This window comes from Miniopterus schreibersii, assembly GCF_964146895.1.
Source record: "Miniopterus schreibersii genome assembly, chromosome: 14".
Taxonomy (NCBI): Eukaryota; Metazoa; Chordata; class Mammalia; order Chiroptera; family Miniopteridae; genus Miniopterus; species Miniopterus schreibersii.
In genome coordinates, this window is record NC_138114.1 from 16,104,370 (window position 1) to 16,123,913 (window position 19,544).

The window sequence follows — 19,544 nt, forward strand, 5'->3', positions numbered from 1 at the left end:
ATAAAATGTGTCACTTCAAAATAAAAAAAAATTAAAAAGCAACTATATTTAACATTTCTCTGTATATTCTTCCAGGCTTTTCATATATATATGAAAAACATATGCATATACATATCTTAATATCATACTATAGGTATTGTATTATAACTTACTTTTTTCATTTAACATATTTAAATATGTTAACATTTTCCACTTAAGAGAGTAGCAAAGATAAAAATTGTACATTGTATTACCAAAGAAAGGTGAACATTCTTATACACTGGGATGTAAATTAGCACTCTTTTGTTGTTGTTGTTGTTAAGCCTCACCTGAGGACTTTTTCCCATTGATTTTCAGAGAGAGCGGAAGGGAGGATCGGAGGGGTGAGGGGAGAGAGAGGGGGGGGAGAGAGAGAGAGAGGGAGGAAGGGAGGGAGGACCGTCAATGTGAGAGAGATACATCGATTGGTTGCCTCCTGCTCTCTCCTCAACCAGGGCCAGGGATTGAACCTGCAACCCAGGTACATGCCCTTGACTGGGAATTGAACCCACGACCCTTTGGTGCACGGGCTGATGCTCTAACCATGGAGTCATGCAGGCTAGGGGTAAATTAGCACTTTTTTAAGGGCATTTTGGAAATAGCAAAATTGTAAGTGTACACAGACTTTAGCCCAGCAATTCCACTTCTAAGAACTTCAAGAGACCTCTAAGCTGTACATATGGATATATGTGCAAAAAAGCACATGTACAAGGACATTCATTGCAGCATTATTTGTGGAAAAAAAAAAAAGACCAAGTTAATATTAATACTCTAGTATTATCTAATATACAGTCTATATTAAAATATCCCCAATTGTCCCAGTAATAGCCCTTATAGATTTTTTTTTCCTGCTCCAGAATCTAATCCTGGTTCCATTTAGTTGTCATGTTCCTTTAGTCTCCTTTAATCTAGAAAAGTTTCCCCGCCTCTTCAGTATTTCAAGACTTTGGCATTTTTGAAGAATCCTATGAGCTGTTTTGCTTAATGTCCCTCAATTTGGCTTCATCTGATGTTTCTTCATAATTAGATTCAGGTTTAACAATTTTGGTGGGAGTATCACAGAAATGATGCTGTGTCCTCAGGGTATCCCATCGGGGCACACAGTGTTGGTCTGTCCCATCCTTGGTGATACTAAGTTTGATCACTTGGTTAAGGTAATGCCTGCTACATTTTCCCTTATAAAAGTTATATAATTTATGGTAAAAAAATCCAACACTGCAATGGAATAATATAAAGCAGTTAACCAGAACGAGGTAGACCTTTATGTGTTACTATAAAACATGTCCAAAACAAGAGCAAAGGAAAAGTCAAGGGTATAGGACAGTAAGCAAAGTGTACTCCCATTTTATGAAAAACTGGGACAAGTAGATACACAAACTTGTACAGGCACAGGATATTTCTGGATGGATTCAAAAGAAAGTAGCAACCAAAGTTCCTCAGGGAAGGGAACAAGAATACTGGGGTAAGAACAATGTTTATTTCTCATTATATATACACTACTTCTAATATATATCTCCTTCCTGTACTGATGCATTCTCTACTGCTGGCAAATATTATTTCTGCAATAAAACGTATATTAGGAACAGTTTCCCTATCTTTAAATGTTTTTAGAGATCACACTTTTCAAATGTGGATATATCGTCATGTACTTAATCCTATTATTAGACATTTAGGTTGTTTCTGTTTTTTACCACTATAAATAACACTGGGGTGCATATCTTTATAACATTCTTATATCAATAATCATTGTGCATATTTTTAATTCCTTAGGGTAAATTTCTTTAAAGCTAATTAATAAATTTTAAGGGTTTACATCCATATTGCCCAGCTTCTTTTCGAGAGATCTTATTAATGTACATTCTCAATAGCATTCTTGCTATTAAAAATTTGTTTGAAAATCTGAAAAGTGAAAGGCAAAATCTTGTTTTAAGTTATTGTTATTAAAAATAATTGTATAATTTATTAATTTGTTTATTAGGGAGGGTGAAAACTTTTTTTGTTCATATCCCTACTGGCCATTTGTACTTCTTTTTATAAAGTGTCTGATTACAACTTTTATCTCTTTTTCCACTGGGGTATTTTTCTTCTTTAATTGATTTGTAAGAGACGTTCCATTTGTATATTATATATGTTGCAAATACTTCCCCTTCCTATGTCATTTGCCTTTTATTTATTTTTTATTATATAGATATATTTATCTTTCTAAAAATAATTTTTCCATTGAATTTAGGCTGAGAAAGATCTTCAATACCATGAGATCAGGTAAATATTAGCCCATATTTTCTGTTAGTTCATTAATGGTCATTTAACTCTTTACTCCATTTGGAATTTGAGTATGATGATTACTAGTGATCAACCTTCATTTTCCCCACAGAGTTGTACTTTTGTTCCACCACCATATCTAAGTAATCCATCCTGCTCCTACTGTTTTTAAGCATTTTATTTTGAAATAATTTTAAGCTTATAGAAGAGTTGCAAAGATAGTACACAGTGTTCCTGTACCCATGATTTTAAATCCCGACTTTATTAAATTCTCACATGTGTTTCCTTCCATTTTTAGTGTTTGGTCAGATCCAGGCAATACATTTTAGAAACATGTTTATTAAAAACAGTAAAAAAGTAGAAATTTTGTTTCTAAAAAGGCAGCATTATCATTTCCAGATTTCAGAGGCAATTTTTATTTTCTGTTCGGTTTTCTTATCTCCTAAATATTCTACAATAAGCAATTTACTTTTGTAATAAAAAAGTCAATAAACATTATTTTAAAGAATATCATGGGAACATTTAACTATTCAGAAAAATAGTGAAGAATAACTCATTCAAGAATTTCAGCTAAGTGATGTTTTGTTCTAATAGTTTTCCACTCATGTCTTTAGAGTTCATTAATAATTGTAACAGCTTGGGAACAGAACTTTCTACCAAGTAAAATCAGTATAAGTATCAGTGTAAGTACATTGAAATTGGTCAGTCTTCTAGAAGATTCCTCAAGGACATAAAGATCTTCACTTTTTCTACTGTTAGGCTTAGGGAAACACAGGCAGTATAAGAAGAGGCATCTTAGAAAGTTACTGAGGGAACATCAGCACAGTCTTTCCCGAGTGAAGTCTTTATCTACAGAAGCTATATGCCAAGAAAATCAGTCTGCATCTTTTGAAATGCAAATTCAAGGGCCAATGCTTTCTTAGCAGAGATTGCTGGGAGAATTCCTGACAGAATTAAGCAAAAAGGATCACTGTACTTAGAGTGTCTATTATGTGGTATCCATGAAAACAAACTTTTCAGTAAAAACTGTGAGGTCACTGGCCATAGGACACAGGTCTAAGCCATAGCACCTTAGGACACGGTAACTGATGAAGCTGGGAATATAGGGCACCCGCACAAACTGGAGATGTTGGTAAAATGAGAGGGATGGAAAAAAGGTTTTTCCACCTTGGCTTTTAAAAAATTAATAGACTACTTTTTTGGAGCAGTTCTGGGTTTACAGAAAAACTGAATAAAAAGTACAGAGTCCCCACATAGCCTCTCACCCCTCATCCCTTTTTCATTAACATCTTGCATTAGGTGTGGTACGTTCGTTACAATTGACAAGCCAGTATTGATTCACTGTTAACCGAAGTCCACTGTTTACATCAGGTTCACTCTTTGTGTTGTTCATTATATAGGATTTGAAAATTGTAGTATAATTACCTGTTATCCACCATTACAATATCACACAGAATAGTTTCACTGCCCTAAAAATCCCCTGTACTCCACCTATTCACCCCTGCCTACCTCCCACCCTGAGCCTTTGACGACCACTGATACTTTCACTGTCTCCATAGTTTTGGCCTTTTCTAGAATGTCACATAGTTGGAATTATACAGTGTGTAGACTTTTCAGATTGGCTTCCTTCATTTCACACTATGTGTGCAAGCTTCCGCTGTGTCTTTTCATGGCTTGGAGTTCATTTCTTTTTAAGGCTCAATAATATTTCACTGCATGGATGTACTACAGTTTGTTCAACCAGTCACCTATCGAAACACATCTTGGTTGCTTTCAAGTTTTGTCAATTATGAAAAGCTGCCATAAACATTGTGTGCAGGTTTTTATGTGGATGCAAGTTTTCAACTCATGTGGGGAGTGTTTTCTCAGAAACTGCCAAACTGTTTTCCGAAGCGGCTGCACCCCTGTGCCTTCCCGGCAGCAAGAGTGAGAGCTCCTGGCGCTGCAAATCCTCACCACACAGCCACACACAAATTCAAGGTACCGGGGAAGGACGGGGGTGAAAGAATCATTTTTCCATTTTTAAAAAAATTCTTAGTATTTACTTAAAAAGAAAAACTCTCCAAAAAAAATGAACTGTTAGAAAGTATATGCATCATCTCCCCAACTCACTATTCCGCTGCGTGGTAAAGTTACTGTCTGTTGCTTGTCCTCAGAGAGCTACATGCTTTGTCTCGGACTCCGAGGGTCCTCCCCATGGCCCTGGCTCAGCCCCCAGCGGGCCGGGCCGATGACCTAGTGAATCACCGGCATCCCGGCCAATGTAATACTCTGATTTCCCTGCTGTCTCTCCCCCTCACCCACCCCAGCTTGTTCATTTCGGTTATCAATGTTCTTTATACTTGAGTAATATCAAACTACACACTGTTATAGTGGTGACAAGTTAATTACACAGTTATTAAGAGATAATGTGGGAGTAGTAACATAAGTTATCACGGAATTACCTTTGTTCTCAGAGGCATTGCCATGTAATTAAAGCAAACTGGATATAATATTTTGCAGGAACTAACAGTGCTGAATTCGATATCCCCCCCTGTCCTTCTCCCTGTAATAAATTTGCTCTCAGTCATTTCTGGGTCAATTTGATTTTTCAGTCCTTTGTTTATATTCCATCTTTCTCAGATACCTACACACCAGTGATGATTTATGTGCTAAGACTGGCCTGCTATACACCTTTTATACCAACTGTTACCAGGTACATGCTGCCACATGAAACAGTCAACTTAAAAACTGTATTTTTTATTATCTGAAGCTACTTTAGAAAAGAAAATAAGATATAAATTAAAAATCTGACTAATCTAAATCCTCAATTTACCAGACTCATGCCAGTACCATGCCTATGCTTGATTTTTATTATAAGTAAAAACCTAGAATGCTAAGTAATTTGATTTATCCAATCAACCAACAGCTACTGAATGCCTTCTATTACTAGGTACTATGCTAGACATCAAAGGATTCAAAGACAGATAAAACATAGTGTTTGACCTGGAGATTTTACAGTTTTAGGCGATAAAGCTATGTACGTACTTTAAAAAATAATCCTGGCAGAAGTGTGGAGCATGAATTTACTAGGAAAGACAGTGTTAGCAAAGAGATCAAAGAAGAGTTTACTGAAATGTTCTAGGAGTGGTTCTCAAAGTGTGGTCCCTAAACCAGCAGCTGTAGCACCTCCTAAGCCAAACTCCAGACCTAACAAGGCAGAACGTCTCAGGACAGGGCCTAGCAACTTGTCTTTTGACAGCCCTCAGGTGATTCTGGTGCATACTCAAGTTTGAAAAACAATATTCTAGGCGACAGGTAAGTTTAGGAAGGAGAATAAACAGATTTAGTCATTTGATGTGGGTGCTGATGAAAGGTAAACATTTAAGGACAATTCTGTGGCTTAAAGCTTTGGAACTATGTGGAAATGAAACACGGGGTATGTCCCAGGCTCAGTTCACATCAGGTGCTCTTCATTGGAAATTCTCATTGCCTTCTCTGTTCTAATTGCCTACTTTTTACCCCACTCCCACCTGTCAGAGGAGGAATAGTGGTGAAGATTCTAGACAGGACAAGGGTGCTGTTATCTGATGCACTGGACTTTCCACTGGGCATCCTGGCAAGCCAAATTTGCTATTATTTAATTGAATTTATTGGAGTGACATTGGTTAATAAAATTATACAGGTTTCAGGTATACAATTCTACAACACATCACCTGTATATTGTATTGTGTGTTTACCACCCAAAGTCAAGTCTCCCTCCATCACCATTTACCCCCCTTTCCCTTGTTCTTTCTGCCCCCACCCCCTTCCCTCTGGCAGTCATCATACTGTTGCCTGTGTCCACGAGTCTTTCTTTTTTTCTTTGCTCAGTCCCTTCACCCGTCTCATCCAGCCCCAATCCCCACCCCTCTGACAGCTGCCAGTCTGTTCTCTGTATCCATGAGTCTGTTTCCACTTTGCTTGTTAGTTTATTTTGTTCATTAGATTCTACATATAAGTGGAATCATATGGTACGTGTCTTTCTCTGCCTGGCTTATTTCACATGGTATGATACTCTCCAGGTCCATCCATGCTGTCACACAAAAGGTACGATTTCCTCCTTTTTCATGGCTGAGTAGTATTCCACTGTGTAAATGTACCACAGCTTTTTAACCCACTCATCTACTGATGGGCACTTGGGCTGCGTCCAGATCTTGGCTATTGTAAATAACACTGAAATAAACATAGGGGTGCATATATTCTTTCGAATTAGTGTTTTGGGTTTCTTTGGATATATTCCCAGAAGAGAAATTGCTGGGTCATAAGGCAGTTCCATTTTTAATTTTTTGAGCTAACTCCATACTGCTTTCCACAGTGGCTGCACCAATTTGCAACCCCACCAACAGAGCACAGGGGTTCCCTTTTCCCTACACCCTCACCAACACTTGTCGTTTGTTGATTTGTTGATGGCAGCCATTCTGATAGGTGTGAGGTGATATCTCATTGTAGTTTTAATTTAATCTCTCTGATGATTAGTGATAATGGGCATCCTTTCATATGTCTCCTGGCCATCTGTATGTCCTCTTTGGAGAAGTGTCTATTCAGGTCATTTGCCCATTTCTTAATTGGTTTGTGGGTTGTTTTTGTTGTTGAGTTTTATAAGTTCCTTATAAATTTTGGATATTAAGCCCTTATCAGATGTATCAGCGAATATGTTCTCCCATTCAGTAGGTTGTCTTCTCATTTTGTTGGTTTCCTTTGTTGTGCAAAACTTTAAAAAAAAAATCCTCACTAGAGGATATTTTTTCCATTTCTTTTCAGAGAGAGTGGAAGGCAAGGGGGGCGGGGAGAGATATTGAGAGAGAGAGATTGATGTGAGAGGCTGGGACTGGGGATCAAGCCTGCAACCAAGGTACGTGCCCTTGACCGGAATCCAACCTGAGACCCTTCAGTCTGCAGGCCAACGCTCTAACCACTGAGCAAACTGGCTAGGGCCCATTACCTTTTTAAAAAATAATGACCTCACCTCCAGCATTGCTGAGGGGGTCAGTTGATGTGTGTTTTGTCCTGCAAATCAGTCCTTACTACTAATTGGACCAAGGGGAGGGCATCTGACGCCAGAGCAAACAAGTTAAGGTTCTTTCAGTGTCTTATATCAGAATTAAACTAACCCAGTGCTCTCCTTCAGGAGCCAGAGTGGAAAGCAAAGACCAGGAGGCTGTGAAGTAGGACGAAGCAGGCATGCAGTGCATCTGAGTAACACTAACATGTAGGCGCAGGAGCGGAGGCCCGTGAATGGCTGCCAGTGGGGTCTCTAGGACTGATTTCAATCTAGCATTACCCCCTGCATCCACGCTCAGCGAACACTTGCTCAGTTGGGCTTTTGTTTGAGGTTCCTTTTATAATAGTTAACGTTAGTGAATCCTCACTATGAAACGTTATTTCATTTAATTTTCATAATAACCCAAGGGGGGTAGGTGCTCATCCTCCTCATTTTTAGGGCTGAGGACACTGAGGCTACAGGTGTTAAGTAACTTGTCCATAGCCCCACAGCTAGTTAATGATGGCACTGGGACTCAAACCCACATCTTTTGACCTGCTGTCTTAACCACTGTGTTATAATGTCTCCCTTAATGCTTGTATGCTTCCTTAAAAAAAAAAATCCTCAGAGTAAACTGGATGAAATGGGGTTCTGTTCCTTTCGACCAGAGGAGTCAGATGAAAAGTGCCTTAAAGCCCAAGTATGGCTTCCCCGCCGCCCGTGCCAACAGCTCCTTCACATAGCTGCCATTCTTAAGAAAACGGAACAGAACAAAATAAATTACTGTAGGGTTGTGAAATGTGCATATAAAAAACAGGGTGATATATTATAATCATACATCCATATCCTTTCTTTTACCTCGGAGTGTCTTTGAATACTTTAACAGAGAATGAAGACCCAAATACAACTGTGGAAAATCAACTTCCTCCTCGACTTTCTGAACAATTAAAAGAAAGAGCTCTTATGTAACAAACTTTTACAACCTGCTACTGCATGGCTTAAGGATTTAACTCAGGGTAGAATTTGGCTTTCATGGCATTTGAAAGGCAAAGAAAACCCCCCAACATCTTCCACTGTCCTTTTTAACAGAGTCTGTTACTCCCAGGCTGTAGAATCGGTCACCCCCCAGATATCTTCATTTTTATTAGTCACGGAGGCAGGCTGGAGCAGTAGTGCAGGAAGACACAAGAAGTTTACTATAAGGCACTGAATAAGTGACTGCAGATAAGGGAAGAAGACTAATTTTAAATATAATGGTCAAACTTATTTTTAATAAATTTTCAGTTTTGTGTTCATCATTGTAGGTGAGTTATTTTTTTTTAACTGTGACGTTTTTCTAGCCATTTGCAAGAGGACAGATAAGAGTGTTTATATGAATACCTTTCGTCAAGTTCAGTAGTGAATTCAGTTTCTGTAGAAGGTGAGCAGCTCCTCAGTCTGACCCATCTTTTAACAGATGTGCGTCGACTTTTATTTTTAATAATGACGACTAATTTACAGCAGGTTAGAATATTTTATTTTAGATTCTTCTTTAATGAAGGAAGGTATTAGAAACAAGGGTGGCAGTGACACTTTTATGTGTCTGGGTCATGATGTGCTACAAAAATATTTAAATTTAATAAGATAATAATCAGCCCTGGCCAGGTGGCTCAGTGGCTGGAGCGTGGTCCTGTACACCACAAGGTTGCGGGTTTGATCCCCCGTTGGGGCGCATTGGGGAGGCAACTGACTGACATCTCTCTCTCTCCCCCCGTCACTCTAAAAATCTTTAGAAACATATCCTCAGGGGAGGATTAAAAAAAAAAAAGATGCTTATCAGATTTTTTTCTACAAAGATGTATTTTAAATATTTTTTAATTGCTTTACTACTTTCTTAAAATATATTTTTCAGAAAAATCATGTAATTCTGTTAGTATGAGTACAACATCACTGTCTCTTTACATTGTGTTCTAGTGTTAGCCTAATTGCTGGAGTGAGAAAAGTCTGAAAAACCTTTAGCCATTAAATCAATATATTTAACAAGTCACAACCTTGAAATCTTGCTCTACCTGAAAGCACCATTAAAAGTGCCTGACTATTATTACTAGAGGAAATTTTTAATAAAAGCTAATTAAGCTACAAAACTCCCAAGTGGTTAGCTGATTTTAGGGGCTAAATTTCTGGTGCTTCTAATTATCCCTGATGGCTTTACTTAGTGTTTCACGAGCATGACAGATGACAGTGAAAAACTGCAGCGAAATTCATCCACCCTGACACTGTGCTAACCACCGGCTTCTCCCTCTCCAAGTAAAATCAATACTCTGTTTGAGTAAACACGTTTACAGCTTTATTAGGATGTCTTGCTTGTTCTGTAACAGCTACTTGAAGCTGTGGTAACAAATCGACTCAACTCAGTTAAACCTAGAGAGCTGGGTAAGAGGCCCATCGATAAGGTTGTTATAAAAATAAACTGCAGGAGATCAGAAAGCTGGAGCAAACAGTCTGGTAAATGTCAATATTTTCCCCTACAGAGGATGACAAAAACAGTGAGATCATGTGGAAAGCCTTTTCTCCTTTTAAAAATGTTTCTTGTTTCACTGGATAAAGCATTTCTACTTTTTGTGCACGATTCTTCTGAGTGAAATGTTTGCTTCCTAATTCCCACCGCACCTGGAATGGGAGGCTGATGTAAATACTTGCTATGCTCCCTGCCATTTCAGAGCCTTTATTTGCCTTCACATTTAGAGGCTTACGTTGCTCTTCACTGGCTTTATAAAAGGATCTTATTCAAGTTATCTGGAATGCTTGTGGTAGTTCAGTCTTACCTGCTTTCATTGGTGAAATAAAACTATCTTGTCACCTACATTGGAGGTCATTTCAATGCAGTGCTCACTCTTGCTGTAGTGTCTGTGAGACCTGATTAAGCCTTCCACACTTAGGCATTTTACAAGAGCAAACAGCGATGGCTTGAGACAGGCTGGCTGCACAGCCTCCTGACTAGGGGTAGTACATAAAAATATCTGCCACCTATTGGGAGCAAGCCTCCACAGTGGCTACGGCTCCACCAAATAAGAACTCATATACCCTCTTTTAGATGTTCACAGGTTGCTCAAAGAACTAACATCTGGCAGGAAATTCCCACTTCAATTTGCCTAGTTTAGACTACCCAGATGTGACAAAGTAATGGTTCCCCCCCCCCCGAAAAGCTTTCAGATGTAAACTTTTTTCCCATTTTCTATGCAATCTAGTTAGTAAAATTTTGTTTTGTTTTGTGTTGACTTCGTATTGACTGCTAACCAGTTATGAACTCAACAACTCATGACCTGTATGTTAAATAACACAGATTTTTCTGGGAAAAGGAAATCAACGAACATTAAATTTTGAAATAACTTAAAAAGCTACTGTGCCTGCCAGGGTAAGGTCTGACCTAGAAAGCATTTGCATAATGAAAACCAAAGCCTAAGTGGTGTCAGATGGTGCAGTGACTGACAGGGACAGGAAGTCAATTCAGAGCAGAGGTTCCTCTACAATAATAGCTCTGCCCAGCACACCTCCCACACAAAGTGAGCAACTGAGCCATGCAGTATAATACAGAGGCAAGCGCTCAGTGCTATAACTGTGAGCATAACTTATTTCCTCTTTCTGGTGGTTGAAAATGGAAACCTGTCAAATTCTGTTAACTTGGCATGGGACGTTGCATTTGAATTAAAAAAAAAAAAAAATCAAAGAAACTTTTAAATGCCCCTGATTCAGGAAAGCAGCTCTTGGAGAGTACCACCAAGCACGGTTTTACTCAGAGATAAGGTGCCCTCCCACCCCACCTCCTTTCAAAATACTGCTTTAAAGATCATTCCTCCTCATGGAACAAAAATGTACAAGTTCAGATTAGAATCTGCATTTTAAGCCTAATGTGTGATCTGGTGATGTGGTTCCTAAAATAAAATTTTAGCATATGCTTCTGTTTATTGTTAAAGCCAACATCTTGGATACCCACATGTCAAGAAAAGCTACATCAAAGGCTTCTATCCATTTGGGATATTGACTCTTGACCTATATAATTCCAAGTGGCCTATATAACAGACCGCTTAACTGACAACTTTCATTTGGGTTATGAACATGTGTAATTACTGGATCATGAATTAATGAGCCAGGAGGTCTGGCTTTTACTACTGAATATTTGCCATTAACTCTCTTTCTTTGGGCCTTACTTTCCTCATCCATCAAATGGGGGCTTTAGAACAGAGCAGAGTTTCATGCCTAATGTCAGCCCATTCCGGGAGTTGCTTCATGAGCCAGCAAATAAAATGTGGATACGGCCAGATGGGGATTTGTTTAATCTCATTTCATGCTAATTCCGGTAAGACCTCATCTGAACATAGTTTCACTACTGAAAACAGTTTGAAAACATGAAAACCAGAAAATGTGATCTTCAAAAATACCTTCTGCAATGACAATTTAAGCAATATGTTAAAGACCCATCATTACAAAGTCATAGTCATAGCTGCTGGGTAAAGGAGATGACAGTAAGCTTATTTATGTGAGTTTATTCATGCCCTAATTCATTAGCAAGATAACTAATTTTGTTAATATTTACTTCAATTCAAAAACCTGTATTTTATCAACTGACAACTCCTCACAGCAGGGTGGTTCTAAAATTTTAAGAGCATTTGATGACAGAAACTGGTTTTAATTTGCCATTTATTTCATAGGCTAGAAATAAAATATACACATCTTAACTCTATAAAATGTCAGTGATAACTGGATAATTAAATGCAAAATAAATTAAGAGCCTGTGTTCATACCCCAGGTTTGGGAACTCATATATCTGAAGTGAGAATAGCTATCAATTTAGTAATTGTATTGCTAATTTTCATTTGTTTTCTTTTCAGACTTCTCTTGATAGTACACAGCCTTACATCATCAGAGGTTACATTTCATACAAATTTTCATATGGTCTGGAGAATTGTTTCTAATGACTGTTTACCATGGCTAAGGCTTCTGCTAGGTCCCAAGGTTGGCCAGGCTATGCATCAGCATTACCAACATGTGACTTTATTTTTTGATTACATGAATTACAAAGCCAATAAAGGAACATTGTAATAAATTCTAAAATCATTGAGACAAAATTTAATTTGAATACATTAAGCTGTATAAAAGCTGACTATATTGCCCCTACTTTTTTTCATTTAGCTATTAATGACTGATGAAATTTCTGTTAGATCATAGACTGGCACCAGTCTAGACTGGTGTTTAGAAAACTGGCTATTTCTCCTCACTTGGAGGGGGAGATAAGACAATCTGCTAATGGGATGCAATGTCACCAAATGATGAGGGGTAAGAACTCTTGGGTCAAACTTTAGTTTGAATCCTGGCTTTCACTGTGACCTTGGGCAAATTACTTAATCTCTCAAACCTCTGAGACCAAAGGAACTGTTCAATTGAGTCTAGGCCCAGCTGCCAATCCACAGATTTGTGAAGCTAAATAAACAGCTGTTGTTTTAAGTCTAAGTTTTGGGTACATCTGATATGTAGCAAAAGCTAACTAATACATATGAATCAGACAGATATGGCAGGTAAAACTGACCCAATCCATGTACTAGCAACCAGGACCACTACTGGATTCCAGTTAGTTCCATGTGACTCACAAATATTCTAGGCCAGGAAACTGATACACATATATTTTGTCATGTCTAAGAAAATTAACTTCAGAAATTTTGCTTATGACATTTCCTCTGGCCCTCTGCAACTAAATGAAATCTGATAGACATCCACATTGTTTTCTTGGAATAAACATTTCTCAATTATCTTCGAATATAGGAACCTAAGGTTCATATTTGAGCTTTGGGGATCTGATAACCTACATGGCTCAGACTGTCTCCCTCTTATCCAAATCTCCAGAAGACAAAGTCCTCTGAATTCCATTATCTGTTTACAATTGCATCTAGATGGAGGCCACCCAGGGTACTAGACCTTTCAGGGAACATTTCATGTTTGTGAGAAATTCCAGACTTCACCCTAAAATCATCCTGCATTCCATGTGAACCGATGTTATTTCTCTTTCTTGTCATGGCTTAAGGATCATCTGTGCCTCTTTTAACCAATATGGGCTTAAATGATCTTAGGCAAGGCTGCTGAAATATGGTTCTGGCCCAATGTCTCTGGACGTGTAACACTAGAATAGCATGTCATAAAGTGTCCTGCGACGGTGCAAGGTGTGAACCTCGATTCCCTTTCCCCCTGCATTGCCTGAGCTGCTGTCTGTGGTGAATTTCATATTCCTAATGACCAATTCAATTCTATACCTCCTTTGATGGTTTTAAGGAAAAGTGCTACTTAAGAAATAAACACCAAGACATCCTACTAGAATAAACAGATGAAAAGGTTACTGTTGCTGTGGGTGGGGTAGGAGAGTCCAGCTCTCACCTGTCATTGGCAAGTAAGTCCTCTGCAGACAGTGGGTCAAATCAAGGTTTTGGCTTTTTAAGTGAAGAAGTGTGAGAAATGGTATATTTAACACTCAGCAAGTTATTTTCTAGTCTTCTGAGTTGGACAGCAAAGGAAGAAGGTGATGCAGGAAAAAAAAAAAAAATCACAAGAAGTCTGCACCATGTCTTTGCACAGCAATGAAGCAGCAATTAAGAGGAGTGGGAGAGTAAGCTACAAAGGTTTGGGAACAAACAGACAAAGTGAGAACAGAAAATATGAACATAATTTAAAGAATCCCTGCGGCTGTCAGAAGTATACGCAGGTACTACATGAAAAGGAAGTTGCATCCCTGTTCTGGAAACTTAAATCTTTATTTTTTTAACCAAAATTCTTTTCTGAACATTAATTAAAAAGTGAAGTTAATGCTCCTTTTTTTTAGATGGGAAATAGAATAATTATTTACATTGTGATTGCTAAGTGGCTTTAAGAGTCATCTGCATATTTTAGGTAATATTTTTTAGGGTAATACACTTTCTTTGTTAAAGTTGTTTCGAGAAATTTGAAAATGAAAAGTATTAGAGGCAGCAGTTACTTTACTATCATTCAAAATACTAACCTGTTCTAAGCTATGTATGGCTCTTAACCATATTTAATGAAGCTTTTATAATCCTAAGAATGTTGGTCCTTGGATAAGGTCTCTAGACTTTTATCTGAGAGTTATTTCTATGTGCCTGGGTATAATCTGTCAAAGGTATACTCACTTTTAGTCTAAAGATGATTTGTAGGCCTAGAACATATTCTTACAAACTGCCATAAAACATTCGACTAAATTATATTAGATTAACATAGGCTGATATTGACAGCCTACTGGAAACACTGATGAGGTCTCCTTTCACGTTATTTGTTATGATTTTTCTCCTGTTTCATTTACTGGAAAGACACAGGGGAAGAGATTTCATCAGGAACAGTGACAGTGCCTGTCACAAAATGTTCTCAATGTTTCCATTTGTTACTATGGCAGTGACAAAGAGGGTTCCAAATGAAAAGGCAGACCTGCTGTGACTAAGCGCAGCAGGACAACGGGAAGAAATTTTCTCCTGACCTGGGGAATTAGGAAATCATACTTAGAGATGATAGAATTGTCTCCATTTCCAAGGCTACAATCGTAAGACTTGGGCTTTTGAGGGAGAATGTGAAAAGGGTAGTTCCATAAGGGCTGGCTAGTGACAAATAAAGGGCAAATGTGACAAAGTGCTTAAGATCTCCAAATAGAACAAGGAGGTATGCTTGTACAGGCTGAAGGGATTTGTCACTGTCACTAAACCCTTGAGATGGAACTTGTATGAATTTTAACTTGTATACACTTGGGGTACTCATTTAAAAATTATTCATGAAAATCTATGATGTAGTCATATATATCTTATGTGGCTAATAAGAACACATTGTACTCTGGAATTGAGGTATGTAATTAGCACATGGTAGGTGAAGGGATGCTTTAGCCAAGAACTTGAATTTGGGACTGATATATAGTTATGCAAAGTCACAAAAGAAAAAAATACTCTTAAGCCAGCAAAAATGGGAAGTAATGGGAGGCATACATTAACTATCAAAAGACAGAATGTGTCAATCAGAAAGGAGATATATTAATCAGGCAACAAAGCAAAGCAAAAGGAACTACATAGAAAATGTAGTTGTCATTGCCTCTCCCTTCATTTTTAAGGTGGAGGGGTATGCTTCAACAGCTGGAGTATTTCCAATCCTAGCAGAAAGCATTCCTTGGTGTAGAGATGGGAATAGGAGGTTTTAACCAATGGATTTTTGAGTATTTTAAACTAACACTACCACCTCTATTGTAAGATGGATGCATCAGCCTGGTGCTACTAAACAGTTGATTCATATAACTCCCTGTATTTGGATTCCATGCTGACCACACGAGTTTATGGTCTGGCTTTCTGTATCTCTGTAGTGTAATCAATTCTACTGCTTAGCAAAAAACTCCTGGTTCAAACTCACCAGGGATTACAGTCCTTCGATTCTCTACCCTTTCCCATTTTCTTTCTTTTTTGCAACAATCTTACCCTAGAGTCCTGAGAATCCCACCAGATAACAAAAGCTCCTGTTCAATAAATGAAGTCATCTATTCGGATGAGAGGAAGATTCTCTCTGGCAAAACCAGCTTTTGTTAGTAAGGCTGGTCTGTGGTTCTCGGTCCTAATGATGAGATTTCCTTAACAGTTCGAGAAACAGCACAGTGCAGTGAGGAAGAGCACTGGCCTTGGAGCCAGACTGCCTGGTTTGAATCCTGGTTCTGCTACTTTCTAGCTATGAGACTTTAGGCAAGTTACCTAAACCCTTTATGTCTGTTCCTCATCAGTAAAACGGGGTTAAAAATAACCTACTTCAAAAGGAGCTTTTGTGAACATTAAATGAGTTAATATATGTAAAGTGCTTAAGGTATCAATTGGCTAAAAAAATGCTATATATATTTATCTATTGCTATTACTATATAGCTTGACTTACACAGAATGTGCTGAATGTGTTGACATAAGTGTTCCATTGCTAAAATGACAGAGTATTCATCTCATTGCGTGACTCAGTCCTTCAAGGTCTCCTTATCATGGGAACTGCTCAGAATAGAGTTAGAGTGAGAAAAACGGCTACCTACCTGAGGTGCTATCAGCAGAGTCCTGCCTCGTTTCAGCCTGCCTTCCACTCTGTCTATACTGGTTTCAACAGTGTGTAGTGAAACCCAGTATTTGGATCCAGGGTATGATGAAAGTGAACATAGTGAGGAAGCTGTCACGTATTTACACAAGGGATTGGCAAACTATAGAAAGAGGGCCAAGTCCAGCCTGTCGCCTGTTTTTGTACAGCTGGAGAGCTAAGGAAGGTTTTTATATTTTAAAAACCAAAAACAAAACAGAAAATAGGCAATCAAGCAAAAAGAACAAGAAAACTATGCAATGCAGCCTGTCTATGACTTGCACAGCCTAAAATTTTCACTATCTGGTCCTTTACAAAAAGGTTGTGGGTCCCTGTTCCACACTCTTTCCTTTATATTTACCTCACTGTACCCCAACGATAAATATATAATGAGGCTAAGCCAGTAGAAGATAAAAAAGAGGCTGAGAATCCTGTAACAAAGACCCCAAGTGCTTTGATGAGGTAGTCCATGTGTCACCTTAAGTACAATACAAACGGGTAGCTAGCTGCTCCTACTTCAGTACCCTAAGAACAACCTCTCCCTCAAAAATTCTATGTTCTTCCTTAGTACTGGAAGCATGACAGGTAACCAGGTGTCTGAAAGGGAATCTGCTGTTGCAGAACCAGATGGCCCAGGGCCCCAGGGTCCCAGGGCCAGAGGTAGTGGCTAATTAGGTTACAATCAGTGCCCTACTAAATATAAAAAATAGAATACTTAATGTATTAAATATTTTACTTAAAAAGGCTACAAGGAGACAAGTTTAAAAGTTTCTGTACTAAGATTCCTGGTTTAAGCAGTTTCTAACCAGGAAATCAATAGTGTTTCCTTAATGCATTACAGAAGTTGGCCCAGTTCTGGATGAGCTATTTTTAGCCTACATGGCATTATAGCTCTGAAGCAGTATGGAACAGAAAAAATAGCTGCAAAGTACTCTAATCAATGATGAAGCCTTTCAGAGAAAAGAAATAAAAAATGTAAGCATATCAGTAAAGTAGAATGTTATCTGTGGTATGTACTCTTACCAAAGACTAGAGCAAGGGGCATCCTACCAGTCTAATGTTAACATCTCATTTAAGACTAGGCATGAATACTTTCAAAGAAGAAAATATGAAACATTTATGTTGCTAAAAAGATCATTAAAGTAAGTAAATAAATAGATGTATTTTGAACAATACTCAGTTAAAACCATCACACAATCTTAAATGTTTCCCATGATTCAAATTATTTTCCAAGGAAAGGACAATAGTCAGCTCCATTTGCCTTTTCCCCCATCATGCCCGATGGTATGAGAAGTAAACAGAGATCGGGGAGACTCTCCTGGGTTATCATTCTGGAATCTAAAGCTTTACACAGACCATAGACATATCAAAAGAACCTTTGAGCCAGATTTTAGATCAATCTAAATAATGAAGCCAAGAATCTCCTAATTGTCTTGATCTTTTCTTTGAGTGCTCATTTCAAAAATAACGTGGTCCTTATAATTTGCGCCAGTTCTTCCTAAGCCTGAACCAGACAAAAATTTAATCCTTCCTAATAAAATAAACATCCAGCTATTGTGTTAGAAACAGATGTATTAGCCAAATAATATAATCCAAAGACATCATCCTTAGTTATCAGCGGCATGCTAGTTAATATTTATCACAATTTGTTTTAAAGAACAACACTGTGGTAACATTTAAGCCCAAAGGGCTATGAATATACTACAGACTGTACTTGATGCAGCTTGTTTATGCAACATTCTGACAGACACAATTAATCTTGTGAAAATGACTAGGGTATAGCATAATAGTAAATTATCTTTAAGCAAAAAATACATATTTTCCCTGTTGTAAAATACCTTCTTAATACTTACAATGATAGTAGCATATGGAAAGAACATTAGGAGTTAATTATTTAAAAGATGAAATTAAAAGTTATTAAATTCATAAATCTTGGCTATATGATAGAGACAAGGGTTAAAGGAAATGTTTAACTTATAAGTAAGTATAAAATAAATGAGTCTGTACCTCCAACAAATGCATCTCCGGCTCCATTGGTATCAATAATTTCTTTCTGGTCCTGATCCAAGACAGCAAAAGCAGTGACTTCACTTTCTGCAATTAGAATCAGAGAGAGGCAGACTGACTTCTCTTTGTAATACTCAACACACAAACTCACCCATTAAAGCTGAAGCTCCTTCATCATTCATCATTCAAAGAGACGGAACATGAGCTCCATATTCTGCACTTGAGTACTTGGGAATCAAGGTGCAAAGGCATCTGTAAGCAATGTTTTTTTTGGTAATTTTCAGCATACAGATGCTGTCTGTGTTTTGTTGAGAGTTATACCTAAGTACTGTAGTTCATTTTTGGGGGAATGACTATAAATGGTAGCAGTACCTTTTTAGACAGTTGCAGATACTTGAACAGAAAGTACAAGCTAAAGGAAGTATTAGTAAGGATTGGATCATGGATCTATAATACAGCTTCAAGCCTGACTGCATTCTGGGATGTGAAATCTTGGATACAGTAAAGAGCTATAAATTTTAAAAGAATAATGATTTTTCTTGGGCATTTCCCTACAGAAAATCACAATGGCACAATAAAAATATAACTACTATTCTAAGACTTCATGCCAAGGTCAAGGATTACTGATTTTTTTTGCTTATTACAAACAACCTAACCTGGTTACTTTTTACTGAGTCGCTATTTCCTTTAAACTACAGGTCAACTAGCAAAAGGGGAAGCTGCCACTGAATGCACAGGCAGAACACAAGGGACAGTGCAATGGGCTCTTTTTTTTTTAAATCCTCGCTTGAGGATATGTTCATTGATTTTAGAGAGAGAGAAACGCTGATCGGCTGCCTCCCGTACAGGGACTGAACCCACAACCTAGGTATGAGCCCTGACCAAAATTGAACCCGCAGTATCTCTGATGTATGGAATGATGCTCCAACCAACTGAGCCACCCAGCTGGGACGCACTGGGCTCTTGTCTCACAGCAGTCTGGACCAGGCCTTGGCTGTTTTGACTACACAGTATCCTAATACGGTACTTTAAACTTGGCGCATGACAATGGAATGAAGTTATTTGTGATGAAATCTGGCCTAGAAGGCATCTGCAAAAAATTGGATAGTGTTCTTTATTGGGGGCTGGAATTTCTGAAATCACAAAT

The 19,544-nt window shown here is 38.1% G+C and overlaps 1 protein-coding gene across 3 annotated transcripts in view; it reads right to left on the reverse strand.

The window, feature by feature from the left end:
- Positions 1 to 19,544, reverse strand: part of ADK (adenosine kinase) — an 888,023-nt gene that overhangs the window by 512,814 nt on the left and 355,665 nt on the right. For all 3 annotated transcript variants that reach the window (XM_081158526.1, XM_081158525.1, XM_081158527.1), the window contains exon 10: positions 18,398 to 18,484. In XM_081158526.1, coding sequence (XP_081014652.1) covers positions 18,398 to 18,484 — 87 coding nt within the window. The remainder of the gene's footprint in view (positions 1 to 18,397; positions 18,485 to 19,544) is intronic.